Source organism: Macaca fascicularis, chromosome 2 (assembly GCF_037993035.2).
Source record: "Macaca fascicularis isolate 582-1 chromosome 2, T2T-MFA8v1.1".
Classification (NCBI taxonomy): Eukaryota; Metazoa; Chordata; class Mammalia; order Primates; family Cercopithecidae; genus Macaca; species Macaca fascicularis.
Window position 1 is genome coordinate 197,101,979 of NC_088376.1, and position 27,034 is coordinate 197,129,012.

Genomic DNA, 27,034 nt, shown 5'->3' on the forward strand with positions numbered 1-27,034 from the left:
CACCTCTCTGTGAATTTGTATGTTTGAAATACTGCCCCCCAAAAGTCTCACAACTTTGAGAAATAAGGTCGCTTCCAAAAAAAACCCAGTATGTCCAATTTGAAGGGGGCGCTGTCAGTGGGTGTTTAAGTGGGTGCTTACAAGCGGAATCTATTCCGGAGCCAAGAACAGGTCGGGGTGAGGAAGGCCAAGGCTGAGCGAAGTCAGCTCGGGACCCACCTCCTAGAAGGACCTCCGCCGGCAGGAAAAACCGTTACGGGGAGGAAAGGGCAGGTCCCTGCGGCCTCCAGGTGCCAGCAGCGTGAGTGGGCGGAGAGGCCTCGGTGCCTCCTACCCGCTCGGGACGTGCGTCCAGGCATCACCCCGGGATCCGCTCCTCCCCGCTGGCGGGGGGAGAAAGGGCAGGCGGCCTTCCGCCCCGGCTATAAAGGGCCTTGGACGGCCGCGGCTCGCCTCGGTTCGCCGCGACACGCCTAGGCGCCCTCCGGCTCCGCCCCAGCCTCAGCCGCCACGTCCCAGCTCGAGCTCCAGTGCCCGCTCAGGCCCCACTCGACCCTCTCGGGCCTCGGCTACTTGGACTGCGGTGGAAAATGGCGGCTCCGGTGACTCCCGCGGCGCGGGCCGAGGACTCCGAGGCGGCGCTCAATGCCGCCCTGGCTGACGTGCCCGAACTGGCCAGACTCCTGGAGGTCGACCCGTACTTGAAGCCCTACGCCGTGGACTTCCAGCGCAGGTACCGCCGGACTCCCACCACCCCCAGTCAGACGGGCAGCCCGCCTCCCAGGAGCCGGTTCGGGACGCGGGCAGCCCCTCGGCCTTGGAGCGCCGACCCCGCCCCAGGCGGGGAGGAACCTGAATGGGCGGGGCTCGGGGTGACGCGGTAACCGGGTTCTGTGGCTTCCGCAGTGGCAGGTTGACAGCTCCGGTCCCCGGAGCGGGCGTTTGGGAAACTTCCTTCCTCATCCCCTTTCCCTTCTGTTCTAATCAGCGGTCTTGCGCCATAGGGTACGTGCTGTGGCTTCAACACTGAATTCCCCTAGTGCTGCTGGGGAGTGACTCAACGCCCCTGCAGGTTTTCTGACTTTGGCACGCACTAGCGTGGGCCCGTGGAGTCACGTGGGCATAACTCCTGGCACGTGTAATTACGCATTTAAAACTTTCTAGTTTATTTCATAGCAAACATTGTGATTTTATATCTAACAGGATTCCTTCAGGCAGACACTATATCCTTGCACTAGTTCTTTCCTTGCGAATATTCCTCATTTAGGGGAAGATTACACCTACATTGATCAATTTTTTCTCCCCTTGGACTAACATTGATAACTTCAATGTACGTCAACATTTGTTCCTGTTTGACTTTGCCATCTTGAAGAGGGAGAAAGGTCAGGAAAGTAAAACTTTTACAGGCCAATGTCGTTTTAGCTTGTCTTCTACCATTGTGTACCATACCAGTTTAGTTACTGGGCTAATGATTCTGTTAATAAGTTCCACTAAAAAGGTACAGGTCTTTGTTGTTGTTGTTGTTGTTTTAAGTAAAAGAGCTATTTTACAAGTTGTAATAGTTATACTTGTGAGGTTACCCCATTTTGATTTAATAGTTTCTCCGGAGCCTTTTAGGAGAGACACTGCAGAATGGAAACTATCCTGGCAATAGAATATACATGGCCAATTTTTCAAGTGATGGAAAACATCCATCTAGTTAACTGGCATGAAGGAGCGTTGAGAGTAATGAAAATGGGTTGATTTGGAGTTTGAAAAAAGCCCAGCAATTTGTTTGTGTCCTAGCATTTTCAGGTATTAAATGCATTCAAATCAGCAAGTGTTTATTGAGGAAGTGCTATAGATAAAACACTGCCCTAGGGATTGTAAGGGATATGAAGTTGCATTCTTGAGCTTGTATATGGTAATGAATGAACCCTTTGTGAAATAATCACCTTGAGCTGTCCCTCACTTAATCAGATGATTGTGCTGTTATATAAACCCTTTAGGGAGCAGTCTTATGAAATTGTTTTCAGAATTTACAGTATATACTTTCAAAGAAACTTAGTACATAATTGTCGTAGGTGTAAGGTTGGATTTGATTTAGAAATAGAAAAACTTTAGAGAAAAAGATAGCGATTAAAGGTAGTGGTTAGATATATATATATATTTTTGATGTCCTTGTAACCATGATGTTAATTTACTTGTGTGCTTTGTAAAATGACACTTAAGATATTTATTAAAGAAGAGTTGTGGAAATGTTTTATCTACACCTCCCTCCTTTTTAAAATGACACACACAGATAAACATTCTTTATTAAGTTTCTTTCATGTACTTTATTTCCAACTCCACTGGGATTGAAGCATTTATAATCTTCTTTCATGGTTTGCCAAAACTAATGAAGGGGACAAAGGCCAAGATAAAGAAGGGAAGAGAATCCAGTGTGCTTGGTGAAAAGTCTCGTCCAGTGGGCCCTCATGCCTCACTCTGATCTGGATTTTACTTTTGTCCTTGGTTCTGAGTAATGGCCATTTGCTAGCACACATGTTCCATTTAAGCATATCAAATAGTAATTTGGCATTACTATTTGGTAACTTCTATTTACTATTTGGTATCTAGTTACTATTTGGTAACTTCTATTGTTAACACTCGAAGAATAAAACATTTTTCCTTCATACAGTCTGGTTTTATTTCCTTGTCCAGTTTTCCATTTATTTCTGATAATCCATTTGGACTGTGTGTCTTTGGCCTAACACAGATACATAACCAGTCAAACACTTAGGTGCAAAGTATGCTTACTAAGGAGTGAAGAAAATTTGAGGTACCAACAACAATATTGATGAAGAAGGAAATTTCTCTTTGATGGACTGTCTCATCCTTCCCCAGCAGACATCTTTTCATTTGAATTTTTTTGGATGTTCCCTTAGGATGTTTCAGATGTTCCTTCCCTTGTTTATCTTGGCCTTCTCCCCTTCTGTATTCGTCTGTTTTCACGCTCCTGATAAAAACATACCTGAGACTGCGCAATTTACAGAAGTAAGAGGTTTATAGGACTTACAGTTCCAAGTGGCTGAGGATGCCTCACAATGGCAGAAGGTGAAAGTCGTGTCTCACACGGTGGCAGACAAGAGAAGAGAGCTTGTGCAGGGAAACTCCCTTTTTTAAAACCATCAGGTCTAGTGAGACTTACTCATTATCACGAGACAGCATGGGAAAGACCTGCCCCCATGATTCAGTTACCTCCCATCAGGTCCCTCTCACAACACGTGGGAATTCAAGATGAGATCTGAGTGGGGACACAGCCAAACCATATCACCTTCATTAGTTGTTCTATCACCTTCTGTGCCTGTGAGAATTTTGAATCAAGTATAGAGGATTAATGAGTTACTCTGCTATAAAATAAAAATTAGTACATTATTAGCATGACTGACTGACTACCTCCATGTTGTCTCATTGATGACCTCCCAAAATAGCATTTTCCACTTGATTTTTCTACCTTTTATTTAGTTGTTTACTTCTTGTTACACTACAATTAGTTGTTATAATTCCAAAATTTTAGTGCTTTAAAACATTTAATTGTCCCCATATTACATGTCAGCATGAGTCAGCCAGAGGACTGTCCTCATGGCAGTCACTCAAAAGTCTAGGCTTATGAAGGATTTGTTTTGAAACCTACTTCTGTAGAAGTAGTGGCAGGGCAAAGAGAAGCATGTTGAACTATGCACTATTTCTTACAGCTTTTGCCTAGCAGTGAGTCCATCCTGCTGATAATGTTACACTGGCCAGTGCACGTCAGCTTGCCATGTGGGTGAAACAGAGGATTGGCATTTGTGAACACTGTCAGAACAACACAATGTTAATGATACTACTTTATACCCTCTGTTTAATGTTTTTACAGCGCTTTCAGTTATGGTATTTAATGTAATCCTCATAACAAAACCATGAGGTAGACAGGGTGGGCATTTTTCCTGTTTTACAGGTGCAGAAACTGAGTGATGGGCTTGAGCATACATGGCATAAGTAAGTGCTGCACCTGTGATTAATCTTTCTTTGCTAAAACTGTTCTCAACCAGTTCACAGATAACTTCATGATAATGTAGGGATACCTCTTTACTCTTCTTTGTCTCTAGCATTGTACATGTTGGACTATTTCTTGGCTCTTTGAAGCCATGATCTTGCTTTTCTTTCATTTTCTCAGCCTCTTTTTGACCATTTAATGTAAGAGATTTTTAGGTCACTTTCCTGGGATCCTTTATGTATTTCTGTTGTATATTTCCTCCCTAGGCGTTCTCATCCATCCCATGGATTCCATCTATCTACTGAGGCTACCCACATCTGTCTCCACTCTAGATCTTTCTCCTTATCTTGGACTTATTTATATCTTCATTTCGATGTTTTATAAATACAAACCTCAACAAGTATAAAACTGAACTTAACAGATTTTCATTCCAAACAGGTTTGTCCCCGTCAACCGAATCACGGTGTTCGGAATCTTCCTCTACCAAGATTCCGAACCTAAAACGTAACGAGTGATTTCTCATTTACTCCCCTCTCCTCCTTTCCTTATACCTCTGAGTCTACTCCATTGTAGCCCCTAACTCTTTTAAGTATGTACCATGCCGCCTTCCTACTGCTGCTATCCTAGTTCAGGTTGCCAGCATCTCTACTATGGTTTACAGAAACTGCTTCATAGCGGTTGTTCTTTTTCCAGATCTGCACTCCATTCTAATTTCTCCACTCCTCTTCATTCAAAAACAGACTAAGTAGAATGGATTTTGAAATAAACAAATCTGATCATGGTACTCCTCTGCTTAATTAAACCCTTTCAACCATTCCTCATTTCTCTTGAGTTCTGTACAGCCTCCTTCCCATAACTTACAAGATTCTGCATGATCTGGTCCCTGCTGACCTTTTCAGCCGCCCTCTCGGTACCATCTAACCAGAGGGCCGTAAAGGGAGAGGGGCAGCTCGGATCTCTGGGGACCATTCTATAAAGGTACTAGAATACCAGTAAAATAAATTAGAAACATGGTATCCATTTTCCACATGCATTCCTTTTTTCTTGAATATTGAAGATTTTCATTTCATATTTTGTCCACGCACAAGAAATTGGAGTGTCTGGAAAAAATCACTGAATAAAAGATAAGAAAGATGAAGAATTAGAAAGCTTTTCTGATCTTTATCAGAAGAGTGATAGTTTTAGCTTAGTAGGAGTGGGTTAAATAAGTGAATCTTTTCCTGTATTTAATATTTTCTTAATATAAAATAATTTCTCTACCCCATGAAAGAGAAACATTTAACAAATGTTTGAGTATCAGCTGGAAAGTGTGATGACATATTATGCTGTCTTAGATGCCACATATTTTGGTTTAACTCTCAGTGAAGCTGTGCTTTTGTACATGCTATTGCTTCTGCCTAAGCATTCTTTGTTTCTACCTTAGGATAGTTCCTGTACATGTTTTGGGACACAGCTTAGAGATATATTGTATGCCTTCTCTGACTTCGCCCTATCTTGAAGCTTCTTCCGGGCTGGTTGAGGGGTCCCTCTTCTTTTCTGCCACCTTGGACCACTATCCTATGGATGCTCATCCACTCCGTAATATAGTTGTCTTTCTACTCTTTGTATCCCCCACTAGATTGTTTGCTCTCATGAATGGGTACTATGTCTATATTATTTATTCACCGTTGTAGTCCTCAGTCTGTAGAACTGGACCTGCCTCACGGTAAATACTTAGTATAATATTTGAATGAGCCAGTGGCTGACTGAATGTCTTCTGACTTTATTTTTCCTTTGTGGCATACCAGTGAGTCTAAGGTCAATTCACCTGGAGCTAAAAATGTCTGGATTACTTGGGTAGATGAACAGAGAACAGGAGTAGTTACTAGAGGTTTCATGTGATAATCTGGGGAAGGGGAATATATACTCAATTAAAGAGCTAAAGATGGCCAGAATAAAGCAAGAAAATAGTTTCTTTATCAGATACTTTCATACTCATCAGAGACTAAAAGTTTAATCTCTGAAGGAATAGTCAGTTTGAGAGAATCTGATGTCAAGTTGTAGCTGTGTGTGCAAGAATGGGAGAAGGGGTTTTATGAGCCCATGTTAAGTATTACAGTTACAGTGAAGAGCTCTACTTGGTTAGAAATAAAATAATTTTCACATTGGTATCTAATTGGAATTAGAAAGTAATTTGGATTTGGTATGTTAGCAACCACCCCAAGAAATTTAAAAAAAAAATGTATTGAGGTAAAATGTACATATATAATTCACCATTTTTATCATTTTTAACCACAGTTCAGTGGTAATAAATATATTTATGTATATTTTCCTCCTTTATCTCCCTTCCCCAATCTCCTTCCTGGCCTCTGGTAACCTCCAGTCTATGCTCTGTCTTCCTGAGAAACACCTTTTTAGCTTCTGCATATGAATGAGAGCATGTGATACTTGCCTTTCTGTACTTGGCTTATCTCACTTAACATAATGGTCTCCATTTCCATCCATGTTGCTGTAATGATAGGATTTCATTACTTTTTATAGTTGAATAATATTCCATTGTATCTATATACTGTATTTTCTTTATCCATTCATCTGTTGATAAGCACTTAGGTTAATCCCATATTTTGGCTATTGTGAATAGGGCTGCAATAAACATGGGAGTGCAGATGTCTTTTCAACATGGTGATTTGATTTCTTTTGGCTATATACCCAGTAGTAGCTTTGGTGGATCATATCATATTCTATATTTACTTATTTGAGGGACCTCTATACTGTTTGTTTTTTTTTTTTCTATAGTGGCTATGGTAATTTACATTCCCACTAATAGCGTATGAGCGTTCCCTTTTCTGCACATCCTAACCAGTATCTGTTACTTCCTATCTTTTTGGTACAAGCCATTTTGACTGTGGTGAGATGATACTGCATTGTGGTTTTGATTTGCATTTCTGTGATGATTAGTGATATTGAGCATTTTTTCATATACCTGTTGACCATTTTTATGTTTTCTTTTGAGAAATGTCTGTTCAGATCTTTTGCCTATTTTAAAATCAGATTTTTTTTTTTTTTTTGCTATCTGATTGTTTGAGTTCTTCATACATTCTGGTTATTAATCTCTTATCTGATAGTTTGCAAATATTTTCTCCTATTCTGTGGGTTGTCTGTTTACTTTGTTGATTGTTTCCTTTGTGGTGCAGAAGCTTTTTAGCTTGATTTATACTCTCATGTCTATTTTTGCTTTGACAGCCCATGTCAAGGTCTTATACAAGAAATCTTTTTGTAAGAGACCAGTGCCCTGGAGCATTTCCCCAGTGTTTTCTGCTACTATTTTCATAGTTTCAGGTCTTAGATTAAAGTCTTTATTTAATCCATTTTGATTTGACTTTTGTGTATGATGAGATACTAAGGGTCTAGTTTCATTCTTCTTCATATAGTTATGCAGTTTTCCTAGCACCATTTATTGAATAGACTGTCTTTTCCCCATTTTAAGTTCTTGGCACATTTGTTGAAGATGAGTTGGTTGCAAACGTATTTAGACCTGAATTCTCCATTGTGTTCCATTAGTCTATGTGTCTGTTTTTATCCCAGTGCCATGCTGTTTCAGTTACTGTAGCTTTGTAATAAATTTTGAAGCCAGGTATGTGATGCTCCCAGCTTTGTTTGTACCTTGACAAGAGGTAGGACTCTACATTGTAAAATATGTTATGCATCTTACATTCATTGATTTATTATGTAGAGTTGTAAAATATGTTACACATCTTACATTCATTATTATACAATTCCATTGTAGCTTATTTGACATGATTTAAGTTATGGTAACTAACTTATAAAACTTGATGTGTAAATGATGAGAATAATTTAGACTCTAAATTTAGTTTCTTCATGTGTAGAAATCTCTGTGTGTGTGTGTGTGTGTGTGTGTGTGTGTCTGTATACACAAAATATTGCTGAATGACCATGTTGTAAAGTAAAAGCAAGATGAGGCTTACATTTTAGCTCTTATAACTGTTAAATAGCCTTGAGTCCTAGGGAAAGTTAATCAACCACTCTGAACTTGTTTCTTCATCTATAAAAGACGGATGGAATCTACTTTGTAGGGTGTCTTGAGGACTAGGAATATATATAAAGATGCTCAGTAAATAATAGTTTGATGATAATATTAGCAAACTAATATATCACATTAAATACTTACTAGAGTATTATTTTCAGAAGATTTTATTGTTTGCTTCTTTAACACTATATTCTGAAATGAATTATCAGATAAATACCATGACCAGAAATTCCCTACAGCTCTTTGTTTTACTAGTTAACTGTGCCTTACTTTAGGGGGCTCCTTCTTTTTTTCTTAGTAAGAGTGATTGTGTGAATGAGGTAAGGCAGGTGGTAATTTTAATCATAATCTAATAGAGATGGAAAAGAATATGTTTAAACTTTGATCCTTAATTTAGAGAGGAAATGATAAAGCAATTGCCCGTTTACTATAAGCTGAAGGCAAGATGAGTCCTGGGATATAATGAACACAAAGCTCCTTTTATTGAGAGAGGTAAATGTTAGCCTGCAGAAATTCAAAATCACTCTTCTCTTGATCTTCCTTTTCTGTCTTTTTCTCTTCTTTCATCTGACTGCTAAGTGTTCATATTCTTGGGCATCAAACAGCTGCAGGGATTTTCTTCCTCCTGAACTGTGGACGGTTAGAGGAATGGTCATACTGAGTTTACTAATAGCAGGAGTAACTTTGAAAATAAGACTAATGTAGAAGAAGAAAAAAATATATAATAGCAGCATAAAAGTATGAAAATGAAAGAATTATTATAGTGGTATCTGAACATAGCGTATGTACATATTAATTAGAAAAAATTTTAAATCCAGTGTTCTGCCTTCTCTTTTTTTTCTCCCTTGCTTTTTGATATTTGATGACTGCAGTTATTTTCAATATGTTTGATTTTGCCATAAGATGCATAAAACAAATGAATATTCATATGTATTTTAGTAGATCCATTGAATGATTAATTTTAATGGGACACAATCTCTGGGTTTATACACTAGTTCTGCAACTCAAAATATGATAATCAGAAACCAAATATACCAATGTATTTCTTGCATGAAGTTGAAGTTTTCCAAATACCCAGCAAAAAGAATTAACTGTTTGTTTTACCGGTGATATCACATGATACTCAATGTCATCAATCTGTTTTTGTTTTCATAAATAACACCTAGCCACAGGTTATATTTAATTATGAATAACTACACAATACAGATATACACACTGTTACAGAAACATGATAAAATTAGTTATGCATTTAGGTTCATGTTATAGAAAACCCAGCACACTTTCAATTAACAGAATATTCCACAAGCAGTGAATTGTAGAAGTAGAGGCTTGTGAAGAAAAGTGAAGGTCAGTGGTTTGGGCTTTAGCATAAACGCATCCTTCTTTATCTTTCTGCTATATTATCCTTAGCATATACTTAGCATATTACCCTTAGCATATGGTCTCCTTTCTTATGCTTGGAAGATGATTGGACACAGCTTGGCACCACATCCATGTTTCTAGCTGGAACATGTGCTAGCTTACTATGTCTACTTTAGTGAAGCATATGTTAGCTTTCTTGTAAACTTCAACTAGTTCTTCCCATTTACAGGTTATTGATCAGAAATGTCCCATCGTCACCCTTAGCTCAAAGTGAGCCTGGATCATCAAGGCTTTCAGTTGCACGCACATCTTCCTGAAATGTATCCTTTTGTCTCAATCATCACAACTTCCCAGGACTCTTTTCCTTTCTCCAGAGAGGAAACTACATCTGGCAGAAGATGAAAAGCCCCAGTGAGATCATGTTGTCGTCCTCTAAAATCACATCTACGCGGAAATCATTCTGTGCAGGATCCAGGCATTCCTGCTCTCCCCGAGAGGAGTCTATAGTAACACCCCTCAGTATTACCAACCTCTGGTTATGGATTTGACTTTGCTAGACCTGATCTTTGTTTTTCTGGGCTCTTCTTTTTGGCGGGGTGGGGGTGGGGTGGAGGGAGAATACAGAGACTTTTCACTGCTCTGGCTTAAACTGATTCAGTCCCTTCAGCTACTTGGCCCTAGCTCCGCTATCTTCTTTTTTCACTTTCATGAATATTCTTAGAAAATATAAGAATGTGGCCAGGCGCGGTGGCTGACGCCTGTAATCCCAGCACTTTGGGAGGCTGAGGTGGGTGGATCACGAGGTCAGGAGTTTGAGACCAGCCTGGCCAATATGGTGAAACCTGTCTCTGCTAAAAATACAAAAATTAGTCGGGCATGGTGACATGCGCCTGTAGTCCCAGCTACTTAGGAGGCTGAGGAAGAAGAATCTCTTGAACTGGGGAGGTGGAGGTTGCCGTGAGCCAAGATCGTGCCACTGCATTCCAGCCTGGGCAACAGAGCGAGACTCCGTCTCGGAAAAAAAATATATATATAAGGATATTTTGAGATGAAATTGGTTTGTTAATTACTAATACTTTTTTCATCTTGGGCTCTTGAAAAAATGATCAGTTTTCAGTTATTTGGAGAATAGAAAATTTGTGTGATTAAAAAGGAAAGGAGAACAAAATTTAAAATGTCCCTTAATTTATGCTCAGTCTTTAAAGTAAAGCATGAATTATTTTTTACCTAACTACACACAAGCTTATGAGCCTTTAACATTATACCATTCTGTGCTTTTGTTTTTAAAGCGTAAGATGTGTAAGTATCAGTCTTCATGGTTGTCATTTCTGTGCTTTTTATTATTATTTTGTCTCAGCTTTTCTCTTTCTGCATTAAAATACTCTGACACTTTTGTTTGCCTGTTTGTTTTTTGCTTGGAGTCTTCCATCCTCCTGACCATTTTGATTGGCAGTGTTATTTTTGTGGTTTAAGTTGTGCTTACTAGTGATAGGAGTGTAGTGAAACTAACAGATCTCTTTTTGCTTTACTTGTCCAAAGTGCCTTTAATTAAAAACTATAAGGTACCCATGCAGTATTAGGCAAAACTCTACTCACAAATACAACATGTAAACAGGAAGTATATAGATATAAGAGTACTATCAAACCTAAGAGTTGGTTTTAGCAGGTTCCAAGTACCTATAAAGTCAGAGGACATTTGAAAATATAGGGGAGATTGTTCAGACAATTGTAAATCGTGTTAGACTGTATTAAAAAAGAATCATTCTGAAATAATTACAGACTCACAGAAAGTTGCAAAAAGAGTTTAGAGAAGGCTCCTGTACCCTTCACTAAGTTTGCCCCACTGTTAATATCTTGCATAACTGCAGTGGTTGTATCAAAACCAGGAAATTGACTTTGGTACAAACTACAGACCTTAATTATATTTCTCCAGTTTTTACATGTACTTATTTGTGTGTGTCTATACTTCTGTACAATTTTATCACATGTATATATTAATGTAACTGATACTGCATTGAAGATATAGAACTGTTCCATCACGACAAAGGAATGCTGTCCTGCTATTCCTTTATACTCACAATTGCCCCTCCCCCACCCATCCTTAACTTTTGGCAACCAGTGAGTGATATGGTTTGCATGTCTGTAAGTTTTTTCATTTGGGGAGTGTTCTATGAATGAAATCATATATAAGTTTTTGACAGTGGCTTTTTTTTTTCATTCAGCATAATTCCCTTGAGATCTCTCCATGTTACATATATCAGTAGGTTGTTCCTTTTTATCACTGAGTGGTATTCCATTGTATGGATGTACCATCCATCCAGTTTGTTTATTTATTAACCTGTCGAAGGACATTTGGATTGTTCCCAGTTTTTGGCTATTACAAATATTGCAATAAACCTAATATATGAATATTTATGTATAGGTTTTATTTCTCTGAGGTAAATGCACAGGAATGCTGTGATAGCTGGGTCACGTGGCAAGCATTTGTTAGTTTTATAAGGAATTTCCAGATATTTTCTTTTTCTTTTTTTTCTTTTTGTTTTTTTTGAGATGGAGTCTTGCTCTGTCACCAGGCTGGAGTGCAGTTGTGCGATCTTGGCTCAGTGCAACCTCTGCCTCCCTCGTTCAAGCAATTCTCCTGTCTCAGCCTCCTGAGTAGCTGGCACTACAGGCACGCACCACCATGCCCGGTTAATTTTTATATTTTTAGTAGAGACGGGGTTTCACCATGTTGGCCAAGATGGTCTTGATCCCTTGACCTCATGATCCACCTGCCTTGGCCCCCCGAAGTGTTGGAATTCCAGGCGTGAGCCACCGCACCCGGCCTCCAGATATTTTCTACAGTGTCTGTACAAGTTTGCATTCCACTGGATGCAGTTGATCTGTATCCTTGCCAGTATTTGGTATTGTCACTATTTTTTTTTTTTTTTTTTGAGACAGAGTCTTGCTCTGTCCCCCAGTCTGAAGTGCAGTGGCGCGATCTCGGCTCACTGCAAGCTCCACTTCCCGGGTTCACACCATTCTCCTGCCTCAGTCTCCCGAGTAGCTGGGACTACAGGCGCCCGCCACTGCGCCGGGCTAATGTTTTGTGTTGTTAGTAGAGATGGGGTTTCACTGTGTTAGCCAGAGTGGTCTCAGTCTCTTGACCTCATGATCCGCCCGCCTCAGCCTCCCAAAGTGCTGGAATCACAGGCGTGAGCCACCGTGCCCAGCCGCCACTAGTTTTTATGTTAACTACTCTAATAGGTATGTAGTGCTGTGTCATTGTGGTTTTAATTTGCATTTTTCTAATACCTAATTACATTGAAAAATCTTTTAAGCATTATTTTCTATTTGTACGTTCTCTTTGGTGAAATGTTTATTCATGTCTTTTGCCCATTTTCTAACCAGATTGATTTTTCTTTTTTTAACTTTTTGGTTTTTGTTTTCTGAGATGGAGTCTTGCCCTCTTGCCCAGGTTGGAGTGCAGTGGCGTGATCTCAGCTCAGTGCAACCTCCGCCTCCCCATTTGAAGTGATTCTTCTGCTTCAGCCTCTCTAGTAGCTGGGCTTACAGGTGCCACCACCACGCCCCAGCTAATTTTTGTATTTTTAGTAGAGGTGGGGTTTCACCATGTTGGCTAGTGTGGTCTCCAACTCCTGACCTCAAATGACCAGCCTGCCTCGGACTCCCAAAGTGCTGGGATTACAGGTGTGAGCCACTGAGCCCGGCCTATTTTTGTGGTTTGAGAATTCATTATATGTTCTACACATAAATCCTTTGTTGGATTTGTGGTTTACAAATATTTTCTTTCTGTCTGTGGCTTGTCTTTCTATCTTCTAAACAGAGTCTTTCACAGAGCAAAATTTTTAAATTTTAGTGAAGTTAAAAAGTTCAATTTATTCATTAATTTATTTTAATAAATCATGTGTTTGTTGCCATGTCTAAGAGCTCTTTGCCTAGCTCTAGGACCTGAACATTTTCTGTATTTTCTTTTCTAAAAGTTTTATTGTTTTACATATTACGTTTAAGTGTGTGTTCCATTGTGCATTAATTTTTTCTGTAATGTTTTAGGTTTAAGTCCAGGTTTACTTTATTGCTTATGTGTGTTTGCTTCCTTTTAATGATCATAAACTGACAAACTTGTACTGAGAAGTGACCTGACCAAAATTACACTCATCTTTAATCAGGCGTCACTGAAATGTACAAGCAGTGATAATTTTTACACATATTATAGCTTGTTGAAAGCATAGTAACAAACTGTCAGTTTTCTTATTTATGAGATCTCATTTTAAGCTTTGACAAACCCAAAACTTTAGAAAGCCAGGCAAAAATTTGTGATATATGCAGTAATTTATTCTCAAGTAGGTGTCTCGTGTTAAGGTTTTTTCTTTTCAGTTTTTAACTTTCATATTTTTTCTATCATGTCACAACATTGCTGATTTATATTCTAAACGTTTCTTCATATGAATCTGTATGAATGTATGCATTCATGTATATTGCATAACTGAAGTGGTTATCATTTTAATTTGACTTTTTATTTATAAAAACTTCATTTCTTGGCCAGATGTGGTAGCTTATGTTTGTAATCCCAGTACTTTGGGAGGCTGAGGTGGTTGGACTGCATGAGCCCAGAAGTTTTGAGACTCGCCTGGGCAGTATAGTGAGATCCCATCTCTCCAAAAATAAATAAAAATTAGCCAGGTGTAGTTGGCAAGCACCTGTAGTCCTAGCTACTTGGGAGGCTGAGGTGGGTGGATGGCTTGAGCCCGGGAAGTCAGTGCTGCAGTGAGCTAAGATTGTATCACTCTACTCTGCCTGGGTGACAGAGCAAGACCCTGTCTCAGAAAAAAAAAAAAGAAAAAAAACCAAAAAAATTTTATGTTTTATTCTTGGAACCCTCTCATTTCACAGTATCAGTCTTCACTTCTACATTATGAAAACGATTGCCTTTATTTATATCCATTGAAGTACAGAGGAAAAACAAACACCTATTACTTTAAAAAATAAGTTTCATTCATTTTGTCTGTTTACTTGACTTAAGTGACAAGTAAATCTAATATTTTGTGTTATGATTTTATTTGTAAGAATGAATTGGTTAAATCTTAACTAATGTCAGTATTTTACAAAATTAGTTTATTTTATCTAAATGAAATTGGCCTTCAGTTTATTCCAATATTAATATTTTCTTTGATGTTTATCAGGGTTCATTATCCCATAAATGTATCAAAAATCATAGCATGCCACTTTCCAAATAGAAATTGATTAGTTGTTGAGAGATGGAGGTTGTTTGTACGTTTATTTGGCAAAATTTAGAAAATTTATGAATAATACAGCTAAAAATTTATCCACCTTTAAACAGAAAGGTAAAGTGGAGTAATTTTTCCACTATTCAACCTAATGTATTCAAAGTATCAGTTCAACATGTAAGTTAAAAGATTACCGATGAGATATTTTACCTGTCGTTTGTGCTAAGTTTTTGAGGAAATATTTATTCTACAATTGTAACTCATTATAATGAATTTGAAGCACTGAACATCCAAAAGTGATCTCTACCAATTGTACTGATAATAATTATCATCATCATCACCATCATTACAATGATTATTATTACAATTTATGTATACATCGTTTTATGTGCCTTAGGGTCAGAGTCTGCCTTTCTAAGAAGCTTCCAGGTGATGCTGGTGCTGCCGTTTCCCAGAGGATACTTTCAGTAGCAGGTGGTCCCATACCTCTCTTCAAAATGGAGTTAGCAAAGGGCTAAATTTTATTCTGTAAATATGTAAGCTATAAGTATGTATTTCAAATTTTTAAAAATAAGTAATACATGTATATACTGATGAGGTTAACCAAGTTACTTAATGTTTTGGTGGTCACAGTAAGTTTTCTAACTCTTATTGTAGGTAAAAAGGGTTTTATTGTTAGTATTATCAAAGTTGCTTTTTCTTACATCTGTACTATGAGTTTGGCTGTTGCAGATTTGTAAGAAATTTATTCCTAACACCCTCTTTGGCACAGACACTTTTCTATATGATAGCAGAACAAATGTGAGTAAGATAGCCTTCCTGCCTAACAGGAGCTCAGTTAGGCAAATAAACACAGAGCAGATATTTCGTCACAAAATTCAGTGTAGTACAGATGAAAGCATATCTTCTTCTATTAAGGAAGGAGAGAATACATATATGACAAAGAAGTTCTTTTGAATTGCTTTAAGTTCTCAAAGTTATTTTTCTATTAAAATTAGAACGAGTCTTTAAGAATGTGGAAGTCTGTGAGTTTTGTAATAGCTAAGACATTAATCTTCATTAAAACATTTAGTGAAGGTATCATTTGAACTTTTCTACAGCTTTGGTTACTTAAAGTGAAAGTTTACTTGCAAAATTGGTTCAGCTGCAAAATGTGCTTGTTTAAGAATTGCCACATTATGTGAGCACTGAAGCCTCTAAAATAGCTTGTAAATCATATCTGAAAACACAGCAACATGTTTCTCTATAACAGATAAACCCATTTTGGAAGGGATAGTGGACTGTTTTTAATGGGAGTGAGGAATTCCTGAGTAAGCTAAGTGGCTGCATTCCTGAATGAGTCAGGGGGACATTATGAGTGTTGTCTGGAGAGGAGGTTTCCAGAAAGCAAGTGAGTACTGAATGCTCATGCTCCTCCTGATCCCATGTTAAGTGTCCTGCCCAGACCAATGTTATCCGATAGAAATGTAATGTAAATCACACAGGTAATTTAAGTTTTTCTAGTAGCCCCATTAAAAAAGGTAGAAATAAACTAATTTTTACACTATTCAACTTAATGTACGCAAAGTATCATTTCGACATGTAACTTAAAAGATTACTGATGAGATATTTTACCTGTCGTTTGTACTAAGTCTTTGAAATCTGATGTGTATTTTACAATTATAGCACATCTCAGTTAGGACTAGCCATATTTCAAGTGCTTAATAACAATGTTTGGTTGGTGGCTACCATATTAGACAGTGCAGGTGGGTATTTGAAATAAAAACTTTTGGAAAAAGAGTTGGTATCACTCCACAAAGAGATTCAAGGGGAAGATTAAGGAGGGAGAATGGTTCTGTCAGCCGTGTGTTCATAACAGAGGTAATCAGACACAAAGAGATTCTGACTTAGCCTAAGATAGGGACTCAGCAATGATGGACTAGTGGCTTTTTTATGTTTGAAGATAAATAAATAGATGATATGTTAAGTGTAAACATGGAGATATGCTGCATACTTAACTGTGGATAAGTAGGTGGTCATTTTTGCCCTAAGTTATTTGGCATGGTTAGTCCACATTGACCTTTTCTTTGAGGTAATTCTTATTTATATCATTTTCTAATGCTAACTGTATCATGTCCATCCTTTAAAGCAAAAACACAAACAACACAAAACAAAAACATGGGCCAAAGTAAATCTGGTCTTTCTTGATAAAATGGCTGAGATCAGGTGACTGCTGTCTGCTTTAATAGCCCTAGACCTTTCTGGACATTCCAACTTCACTTGGATTCAGCCCAAATTAACAGCTGTTCCTAACCTCGTTGTCCCAAGAGTCTTGCTAAAGTGAGGTGACTCATTGTGACTTGCATTATTTTTGAGTTGGACTTTGCCTGTAAGAGAGGGAGGCTGGAAACATTGATTCTCTGCTAAACTGAAAACTAGTGATAATATTGTGGGGGGCGTGTGTGTGTTCATGATTATGTGTGTGCCTTGTGTCTTTTTATATTCTTTTCTTCATGACTTGCTTTTCTTGTTTTCGCTAGGTGATAGTTTCTTCAGTGTTTATACTTTTTAATTATATTTGCTTATCTCATTTTAAATACTTAATAGTTAACCTCGTACTCATAGTAAACACATTGCCGTTTGTAAAAGTATTTGCCTTCGTGAGCAATCAGTCACATTCTTCCAGTGGAATGTTGCTTTCCTGCTCTCAGCCACGTTGTGTTTTCCACAGTACGCTGTTTAGTATGTGCTGACTCACTGAGCATCTCTGGGACGCTGGCTGTGTGTTTTGAATTTAAGAAGAGAAGAATGTAGTTAGGGAACACATTATTGTCTTTTGATGTTTTCTATAGAATTTAGAATAGAGGTTTGCACTCAGGGGTGTTTTGCAAATATATATTGACTAGGGGTCTGGTCTAGCTTGTTCTGTAATATTAGGAATCTGGAAATATTTATTACTGTAGTTGTTAGAGGGTCCCTAGAAATGGTTGGGAGTAATTCTTTTATCATGTAGTGGCCTGTGGTGGGCAAAACCTGTCTCACATACAGCTTAACCTTTCTCGTGTCTAATACTGCTCGTGAAGAAGATTGTAATTTGTGCATTGTGCTTTTATCAGGTTGCTGTTCCCAATGCAGTTAGTGTAATTTTTCATTTCCTAACAGTCCTCGGGCAATTCTGTTTAACATGCTTTCTATTTCAGAACATTCTCCTGTTTAAAAAACTTCTTTTGCCTCAGGCCCAACATGCTTTTTCAGCCAGGCCAGTAGTAATTTCTATCCTTCCTGGCTTCATTCACCTTCACCGTTAAAATTCGACGTGAATTTCCTAAGAGGGTTTCCTTTTTGTGTTTATGGCATAGCAAATGATGAGGTGCCTATGCCGCCTTTGATATTATTTGGTTCACAAAAATATTATTTCATTTTTATTACTAAGGGGAAGACATGCCCAGTTTTCATATTTATTTCAAATCTATTTCAATTTGTTATGTCCTAAACCATCCTTTTTTTTAATGAATAGAATTTTAATTGTCCACCTGAACTTTTAAAATTGTTCATAGCATTTTCCTGAACAACAGTATTCACACTAGAATAAGAGGCAGATTTGCTGATTTTTTTAAAAAAAATTCCAGTTCATTTAATAGGTAGCAAATTCTCTTTTGAAAGTCATATTTTAAAAGTGAATGAAACAGATTATCTGCCTTTCTATCCCAAATGGATGTGAATTAGTTATGATTCTTGGGTTGAGAGGAGACAGCATTCTAAGTAGAGGCTCTTGAAGCTACTCTTTGGGTCTGAAGTTGGTTTTAATGACATCATCTAGAAGGATTTAGGTTCTTAATGGGGGGAAGTCTGGCAAACAAAAACATACAAGAGAAGGCCTTTGCTGTCTTATTTTTAAGGCACTACTGGTTTATATTGAGGTATGTTTTGAAATATCTTTTTATAATATCAAGATTTTCAAGCGATTCTAGGGAATGTAGATGGGAAGATGGAGGGCTAAACTAAAATTAGAACTCTGGTTATAATATATATTATATATATAAAATACTCTATATTATATAGAATATTATGCATTTTTATGTATCATACATGTTATGTGTGTATATCTGTGTTGCATATATGCCACATATACATATAACTCGTGTGATGTATACATGGCTTTTATATTATGCCTCGTATTATTTGGAATGTTTTCCCATTAACTGTGCCGATTTCTGTGTACAAACATGGGAGAAAATGGGGCTTTTCCTCTCTTTGGGGATACTCATCATAACACTAAGGAGAACGGAAGAGTACTTCTTTTTTAGGTTATAGTTTGCATTTTAAATTTCATTGCTGTTCCTCTCGACTTCCATCTGTGTTGACATTTGGGAATTTTGTGGTTGCTCTTTCTCAAGTGGAGTGGAAATGCTTAAAACAGAATTTACACTTTTAAATGCAACCAAGGCTGTATCACATTGTGATTCACTCCAGGTCTGAATACTTTTTCTTTGGCTTAAAAAAAAAATCAAACGATTTGTTGAACTAAATATTTCTTAAGCTTGCAGCCTTACTGATTATTAACAACCATTTTTGCATTAATGGAAAGATCTGGCTGAAAATACAATGATAAATGTTAAAGTTTTAGACACTTAATATTTTATGGCATCAAAGATGTTTTTATACAGATGTTATTGTTGTTATTTGTTAATGACATTGTGGTTTAATTTTATTTTGATTTTTAGTTAATGTTCAATTATAATCCAGGAAATACTACAAATTTGAATAAGCCATAAATAGCCAGATTTGGTGCTGTATCACTTATGTTGGCTCTGTGTTCTCTTTTTTCTTAAGCTTTTAAGTCCCTGTCAGTTGGCGTTTTCTGTATGGGTGTGTGTGAGAGAGAGATTTTGGGGCTGAATAATTCGTGGTCTGGACCTCAGTTCGGTTACTGAGAAGGTGAATTCCCTAAGACTCCTTTTAGCTTTTAATGTTTGTGATGGATTCTTTTAGACAAAATTTGATTTTAAATAAATTGTGTGTGTGTGCGCGGGTGTGGGTGCACGTGCGTGCTTTCCAACATTCTTAGGCAATACAGTAGGAGCTTGTTGTAATTTCCAGATTCAGCCACCAGACAGGTGATATGGAGGCACTATTCTTAGCAGTTTATATAGCTGGAGAAAGACAGCAAAATCTCATAATGGCTTTAGCTGTCTTATACTCCTCATTTTCAATTCTGGGCCTTATTGACTGGCCTTTGCTGGTTATTGTTGCCATTTCCCTCAGTTTTAGTTCTCTTCTCCCTAGTGCGTTTATGAGAAAAATAGTAATTAGAAGTTAAGTGGTCTCCAACATGTGACCGTGTAGTTCATGATTATTTGTTTTTTGTTTTGTTTTGTTTTGGCTTTTGTTACAGGCCAGCTTTACATATGGGTAGATATCAGCTTTTTTTTTTTTTTTTTTTTTTTTTTTTTTTTTTTTTTTTTTAAAAAGAAATCCTCTATGTATAGCTGAAAATCTTATTTTCTTGGAGCTAAGACAAAATTCAGGTGTGAGTTAGACAAAAGTGGAAAAGAATAGATTAAATAATAACCAATACAATGTAATGTGTATTGGTTAATGTATTATTTTATTATTATTATTATTTTTTTTGAGAAAGGATTTCATTCTGTTGCCCAGGCTGGAGTGCAGAGGCAAGATCATAGCTCATTGCAGCCTTGAACTCCTAGGCTCAATCAGTCCTCCTGCCTCAGCCTCCTGAGTAGAATATGCCACCTCTCCAGGCTGAGTTTTAAATTTTTGTGGAGATGGGGTCTTGCTATGCTGCTCAGGCTGGTCTTGAACTCCTGGGCTCAAGTGATCCTGCTGCCTCGGCCTTCCAAAGCACTGGGATTACAGGTGTGATCATCACACCTGGCTCAATTTTTGTTTTTAATTGTTTGTTATGGGCTTTGGAAAGGAATTGTAGAAACTTAACCAAAAGCCATGTGTAATTTATATAATGTTTGGATATATGTTTTTGGTTAAAAATAAATGTAAGAAAATTAGCAGAAATACTTTCTAAAAGAATAGAATATATGTCAGTTTTCAAAGGATGATAAGCCAAGGTAAAAACTTAACCAGTTTTGGAAGCCTCGTGGGAAAACTCAAGTCAATAATGAAACCTCTCAATAAAAAAAGGTAACTGGAGAATCTGTGACCATGTTATTGTGTTACCTAAGCTGATGGACAGGGTAAGCTATTTTATTTTTCTATTAAGAAAAGATAAATTCTTAGGTCCCAATGTTCTTGAGACAGGCATTAACTCACTCAATATTTGCCAGGCAATATATTATGTTCTAGAAAGTACACTCCTGTCTTTTGTTCTTGAGTAATTTACTGGCTAGTTGGAGGTAATAGGAATAATCCAGTGATAAATGATAGTATATAAAATTTACCTGATAACTAAGATGTTATACACTCAAAATAAATTTCTGGGTCTGGACGTCGCACACTTAGAAGTTTTGATGAGTTTCACGTGAAATATTTTGGTTTACATAGATCAGATCACTGATGGGGGGCTGACAATGTAGGCTGCAGTGGTTAAAAGCTGAGACTTGGGTCAGCTGGCCTGAGTTCAAATCCCAGCTCCCTAACTATTCACTGTGTGCTGTGATCTGAATGTTTGTATTCCCTCTGCCCAAATTTATAGATTGAAATCCTAACCCCCAAGATGATAGTGTTAGGAGACAGGGCCTTTGGGTGGTGTTTAGATCCTGAGGGTTTGACCCTCATTAATAGGATTAGTGCCTTCATAAGAGAGGCATGAAGAAGCTCATTTACCCTTTCCACCACGTGAAGAAGCGACAACAGGGCACCAACTATGAAACAAGAGAGATTCCTCACCAGGCATGGAACCTGCTGGCACCTTGATCTTGGACTAACCAGCTTCCAGAGCTATGAACAGTAAATTTCTTTTGTTTATAAACCACCCAGTCTAAGGTATTTTGTTATAGCAGCCTGAATGGACTGACACTATGGGTGATTTAACTTTCCTAACCCTTAATTTTATAATCTATAACATGAGGATAATAATACCAGCTTTATTGACATTTTATGAGGATTAAATGGAATAATCCATGTAAAGACTGGCTGGCAAGAAGTATGTGCTCTGTAAGTATTATTAGTTGTGATAAGGAGATATGGACAGTAAAATGACCCAAGGAATTACATTCCAGGGTATGGAATTTTTTAAGAATTTTTCTTTAGATTTCTCTCTGCAAGTAATTACATTCATTACAATAGCTTTAAGTCAGTGCCTTCCAACTTGTGGTGAAGAGTCTTTTTTTTTTTTAAAAAAAACCAAAAACGTTTTTAATCTACAAGAGACTGATACTTATATAAAATTCAACAAAAATGAGTTACTAGAAAAATTAACTTAAAAAAGAAGACATATAAAAGTACCCGATTTTAAATTAGATTCAACAGATATAAAAATTCTCTGTAAAACTGCTATAAGAGTTTCTAAATGCTTACTCTCAGTTTCAGTACTTATGTTGCCATGGACCAGTGACAAACAGTTGGCGACTCAGCAGTGGTCTGTGGTACACATTTGACTAGTATTGCTTTAAATATCAATATGAAATATATATATTCATTTACTTCAAAATTTATATCTATACCCCAGATCATTTCTCTGGCCTTTCGATTTACATGTGGAGATGACCATCTCTCTCTTAGCTAATGGCATTATTTCTACTCAGTAGAAATCTGTTATTTTTATCTCTTTTTCCTCCTCACCTGTCCAACCAATCCATCATTTATGTCCTATTGAATTTTGCCATTCTGTCCATCTTCACTGCTAGCTTCTTAGTCCAAAGCTACCATCGTCTGATATAACTTAATACCAGCCTTCCTGCTTCCACTACTCCATCCTCTTCCTCCCATTCTGCATAGAGTTACAAGAATGAGTTTTCTAAAAATGTAAATCTGTTTATAACCTTTTATTGGCTTCATGTTTTAATTACAGTTTCCTTGGGTGAATGGTATGTAGCAATTACATTTTCAAGTCATTAAGAGGCAGTACTCCAGATGGGTGGTTTAATAGCTTAGTTGGGGTGGTGGTTGTGTAAATGTTAAAAATTCTAATTTGAGAGATTGCCAGATATTAAGATTAAGAAGGAATAAATCAGAGGCTGGAGATTATTTACGAAGCTTTGTAGCCAAAAGGATACTATTCCCTTAGTGCTCTAACTGTACATTTACCTCTCATTTCCTTCTGGTTTAAAACTGAACCAGATCCCAGTCTTTCATGGGGATGATTGGCATATCAGGTAGCAGGCTAATTTGTTTTAGCAGCAATCTAGAAGTAATGTGTGGGGTTGGATTCTAAGTAGACTAAGGAGGATGCAACATACAAATATGTGTGTACTTAATTCAGATGGAGCCAAATTTATGTATAGGAGTGTTCTTAACAGGAGTCTGGATTTAATGTGTTAACTTCAGCACCTGGATATGGCTCCAGCAATTTGCCTGGTTATTTGATTCAAACTTGGGTTCAGCAATGGCTGACATTTCAATGTGGTTGAGATCCCTTAACATCTCTAGCTGTGCAGGCAGGAGGAAGGCACAGGAAGGTGAAGTGGCAGAATACATTTACTATAGGCAGTCCTCTCCTGTACCTCCTCACTCCAACCCTGTTAGATTCCAGAGGACATACCCATTATTAAGAACTGAGAAATGTATTGGTGAGGAGAACAGACCTGTATGGTATCTCTCAGCTGGGAAATCTCATTGGGATATGCCGCCGTTGAGCTAGAACTGATTTCAGGGGGGATCATGGGGCTCTGGAGTGGCAAAGGGCTTTTTTGGCAGTGCTTTAGCTTCATGGATAAGGTGGCTATCATTTTCATAATAGGCCTAGATGTGGAGTGGCAGTCAGTGTTTTGAAATGCAGCCTTTGGTGGTTGTGGTAATTGGTTATAATGTCCTTAAGCATACAATAAATTGGCCATTTACCAAATTTTTACTTCATCTCTGTAACTGGGGAAATCCTAGCTGTGTCGAGCAGAAACTTGACATTTGTTACTGATATAGGAGCCCTTTAGAGCCCCTTGATTTAAGGTGAGACTGATTTCCCTTGAGAAAGGACATGAAATACTACCACTAATATATACTTTAAATCTTCCAAGGCTTTCTTAAAGGGACTTGCTGTTTACTGGGAAAAAGCCCAGACTTTTGAAAATTAATAAAAATGGGTCCTGGATTAATCCTTGGGGGACCGCAGTGCCACTGTGGCGTATCAGTTCGAGTCAAGGCTTATGGAAGTCACCTGGTAAATTGACTTCGAGCTGCATCTGCATCGCTGTGGGTCCAATGGCTTGGCTGACTAATATGTGATTTTCCTACTTCCTGAGTGCTTGATTTCATCAAGCCTGGAAATTGGCAGAATTTTCACATTGACCCCTTGTGGAGTGAGGACTATTTAGGAAGACTAAGTGGAAGCCCCTGAAACTGTCCTTCACTAACAAAAGACAAAACCCGAAGCAGTACTACATCCCTACAGACTGCACAGAGTAGGGCTGCCTTCAGAGACCTCAATCTCAGTGGAGAATATAACATCTGGTGTTGATTTGTTGATTGGACGAATGGATCTTGGATGAATGGATCTTGGAGATCAACTATGGAGTAACGTAATCCTAATCAGAGAGTGATTCTTAGTTGCTTTACTTTCCAAAAGTCACCCCGTATCCACGGAGGATATGTTCCAAGGCCCCCAAGTGGATGCCTGAAACTGCAGATAGTACTGAACCCTTATATACTATTTATTTGATCTGATAACTGAGGTAGCTACTTATTGACTAATTGGCAGGTAGAATAGACAGTGTAGATACATCAGATAAAGGGGTGCTTCAGATCCCAGGTGAGATGGAGCTGGGACAGTATGAGATTTCATCACACTATTCTCAATGACATACAATTTAAGACTTATGAATGTTTACTTCTGGAATTTTCCATTTAATATTTTTGTACCACATTGACCTCAGGTAACTGAAACTGCAGAAAGTGGGTGACTCCTGTAGTCCTTTGCACCTGGAATGCCACAACTGGTATGGCATCTTTTTTTTTTCTTGCTGTGCCAGTTAGATTAGAGGCGCATTGTCTTCAGCTAGCAGGCAGAACTGAGCACCTTCATTGTTTTAGGGCAGGGTGATAAAAGTCTTCTGATCTCTGTCATCATATGGCTCATGGAGACCTTGATCATCTAGATACGTAGACAATATCATCTCAAACTAGTACCCTAAAGCAAACATGCTTTTGAATCTGATGATCAGGAAGCAGCATGTAGCCTAGGTGGTTTAGTAGGACTCACACATGCCAGATGTTGGATGATAAACTCTATGCTCTCAAGTTGGTAATCTTGCAAAACTTAATACTGTGTCCAAATATCGGTTCAACACTATTGAGTCTATACGTTCTTTCCCCAAAATGACTAGTGTTTAATTAAATAAAGAAACACAAAGAACTTGATAGTAATTTGAAAAGAGGATGCTTTCTTTGAACAACTTACACAGTATCAAACCTCTAAAATACAAATTTCTCTGTAGCGTTTTGACTCGAGCTTTATTTTTGAATGGTGATTTTTTTAATTGAAGTTTTTCAACTGGAAAATACATTTAGGAAATTTAGTGTATTTATTTTACACACATACATTCATATGTAAAAGTTAACATAAATTTAAAAATACAACTCTGTAGTTTAATGCTCTGTATATAAAAGTAAGAACAAAAGTTATTTTGGAAAACTTTAGAAATAAACCAGAGTTTCTGCCTTCAAGTTATTTGTGATTGATTATACCTAATGCTCTTAATCAAATAAAATCTTGTTTATATTTAGCAAAATAACAGATGGCTTCAGAAAATAAGTACTTTAAGATAGGAAAGGCAAATTTGTACAACTCTCACCTTTTGTTCAAGTGAAGAAACAGAATTCATGCCAGCAATTTATTGAGTATCTACTATGTGCCAGGTACTGTTATAGGTACTTGGAATATAGGTGTGAACGAGGAGACTATAAAGCTCATACATTTGAGGAGCTTACTTTGCAGCAGCAGGAGACAGGTGATACTCAATAAACATCACAAAAATTGGATGATGAATGTTATGGCAAAAAGTAAACATAGAAGAATGTAATAAAAGTGGGAATTGAGTGTGCAGGGGCAGTTTTAAATGGCGTATTTCAGGTTAGGAACTGTTGAGAAGCTGACATTTGTGGAAACACCTGCAGGGGAATTAGTCATGCACTGTCTGGTAGAAGAGTGTACCAGACCTAAGAAATGGCCAGTGCAAAAGCCTCTACACAGGGGTTTGCCAAGAGCAGGGGTCCCCAAACTTTTTGGCACCAGGGACTGGTTTTGTGGAAGACAATTTTTCCATGAATGGGGGGCAGGGAGATTGTTTTGGGATGATTCAAGTGCATTACATTTTTTTTGGTGCACTTTATTTCTATTTTATTACATTGTAATATATAATTAAATAATTATACAACTCACCATAATGTAGAATTGGTGGGAACCCTGAGCTTGTTTTCCTGCAACTAGATGGTCCTGTCTGGGGGTGATGGGAGACAGTGACAGATCATCAGGCATTAGATTCTCATGGGAGCATGCAACTTAGATCCCTTGCATGTGCAGTTCACAATAGGGTTCTATGCGAACCCCATTAGATTCTCCTATGAGAATCTAATGCCACCACTAATCTGAGAGGAGGTGGAGCTCAGGCAGTAATGCAAGCAATGGAGAGTGGCTATAAATACAGATGAAGCTTCTTTGTGTTTATTTTTGCTACTCACCTCCTGCTGTGTGGCGCAGTTCCTAACGGGCTATGGACCGGTGGGGACCCCTGACCTAGAGTATTCAGGAAACAGCAAATAGGAGAGTTTGTATGGGACAGAATGAGCTAGGGCCAGAACAGTAAGAGAGGACATTCAGAAAGGTAAGAGAGGAAGGACCCGATGACGCAAGTACTTGTAGATTGCTGTAAAGACTTTGGTTAGCTTTTACTGAGTGACATGGGGAGCCACTGAAGAGTTTTGAGAAGACAAATGACATGAACTTATCACATAAAATGATTACTCTGGGTGACTGTATTGAGAGTAGAGTGTAGGAGGCAAGGATGTAAACAGGACAGCTAGTTATGGCCATTATGTGATCCAAATGAGAGATGGTGGTGGCTTGAATCAGTATCTTAGGAGCGATGGTAAGAAATTATAAAATTGAATGCATTCTGGATGTATTATGAAAGCTGAGTCAAAAGCACTTCCTGATGGATTACATGTGAGAGAAAGAGAAGAATCAAGGATAACTTCAAAGTTTTTGGAACGAACAATAGGAAAAAATTTAAGTGACCTGGGCCGAGTTATCGTTTAGTTAGTTATAGGAACAGTACTATAACTTGGATCTCAATATTTATAACTTGCAGATTT

The 27,034-nt window shown here is 37.9% G+C and overlaps 1 protein-coding gene across 4 annotated transcripts in view; it reads left to right on the forward strand.

Annotated features, from left to right (window-relative positions):
- The first annotated feature begins 454 nt into the window (after window positions 1-454).
- GBE1 (1,4-alpha-glucan branching enzyme 1) overlaps window positions 455-27,034 on the forward strand; it is a 276,669-nt gene continuing 250,089 nt past the window's right edge. For all 4 annotated transcript variants that reach the window (XM_065539304.2, XM_005548413.5, XM_074033667.1 and 1 more), the window contains exon 1: window positions 455-733. In XM_065539304.2, the coding sequence (XP_065395376.1) occupies window positions 591-733 (143 nt within the window). In that variant the 5' untranslated portion in view covers window positions 455-590. The remainder of the gene's footprint in view (window positions 734-27,034) is intronic.